Raw genomic sequence first — 613 nt, forward strand, 5'->3', positions numbered from 1 at the left:
GGGTTTTTTGGGCCACATCATTTGTTTGGGGGGCCACAGCTGCCACCAGGCCTCGGGCCCCCCTCCATCTCTGCACAGACACATACTGTATATTCTTCTCTTCCTCCCGCTTCCTGGATGATGGAGTAATGTTCCCGGCTCAGGTCTGTCCCTCTTCTCTTATATAATGTATTCATTCCCAGGCTGTGGTCAGGGGGAGGGGCACGTTGGAGTTCTCTCCTGTGATTGGCTCTCGTGGTTCTCATTGCAGCTATTCCTCGTGGAGAGGGCGGGAAGACGGACCTTGCACCTGGTGGGCCTAGCGGGAATGATCGTGTGCGCCTTACTAATGACGGTGGCCATGGTGTTACAGGTGAGCAGGAGCACGGTGGATCCTGAGGGGGAAGTTGCAGCCAGACATCTTTCCTGTACTGGAGCAGACGGACAAATCCATGAAAATCAATCCGGCTTTGGAAACCAAGGCCCGGGGGAGTAGAGGGGCAGCAGGGAGTGGAGGGGAAGCGGGGAGTAGAGGGGAAACAGGGAATAGAGGGGCAGCAGGGAATAGAGGGGCAGCAGGGAGTAGAGGGGCAGCGGGGAGTGGAGGGGCAGCGGGGAGTAGAGGGGCAGCAGG

The 613-nt window shown here is 58.1% G+C and overlaps 1 protein-coding gene across 1 annotated transcript in view; it reads left to right on the forward strand.

Moving 5' to 3' along the window:
* Nucleotides 1–613, forward strand: part of SLC2A4 (solute carrier family 2 member 4) — a gene marked incomplete at its 5' end in the record, with an annotated part of 11464 nt that overhangs the window by 8699 nt on the left and 2152 nt on the right. The window contains one exon of the mRNA XM_018575412.1: nucleotides 251–352. Coding sequence (XP_018430914.1) covers nucleotides 251–352 — 102 coding nt within the window. The remainder of the gene's footprint in view (nucleotides 1–250; nucleotides 353–613) is intronic.

The sequence above is a fragment of the Nanorana parkeri genome, unplaced genomic scaffold (genome assembly GCF_000935625.1).
Source record: "Nanorana parkeri isolate BGI_ZX_2015 unplaced genomic scaffold, ASM93562v1 scaffold3900, whole genome shotgun sequence".
Taxonomy (NCBI): domain Eukaryota; kingdom Metazoa; phylum Chordata; class Amphibia; order Anura; family Dicroglossidae; genus Nanorana; species Nanorana parkeri.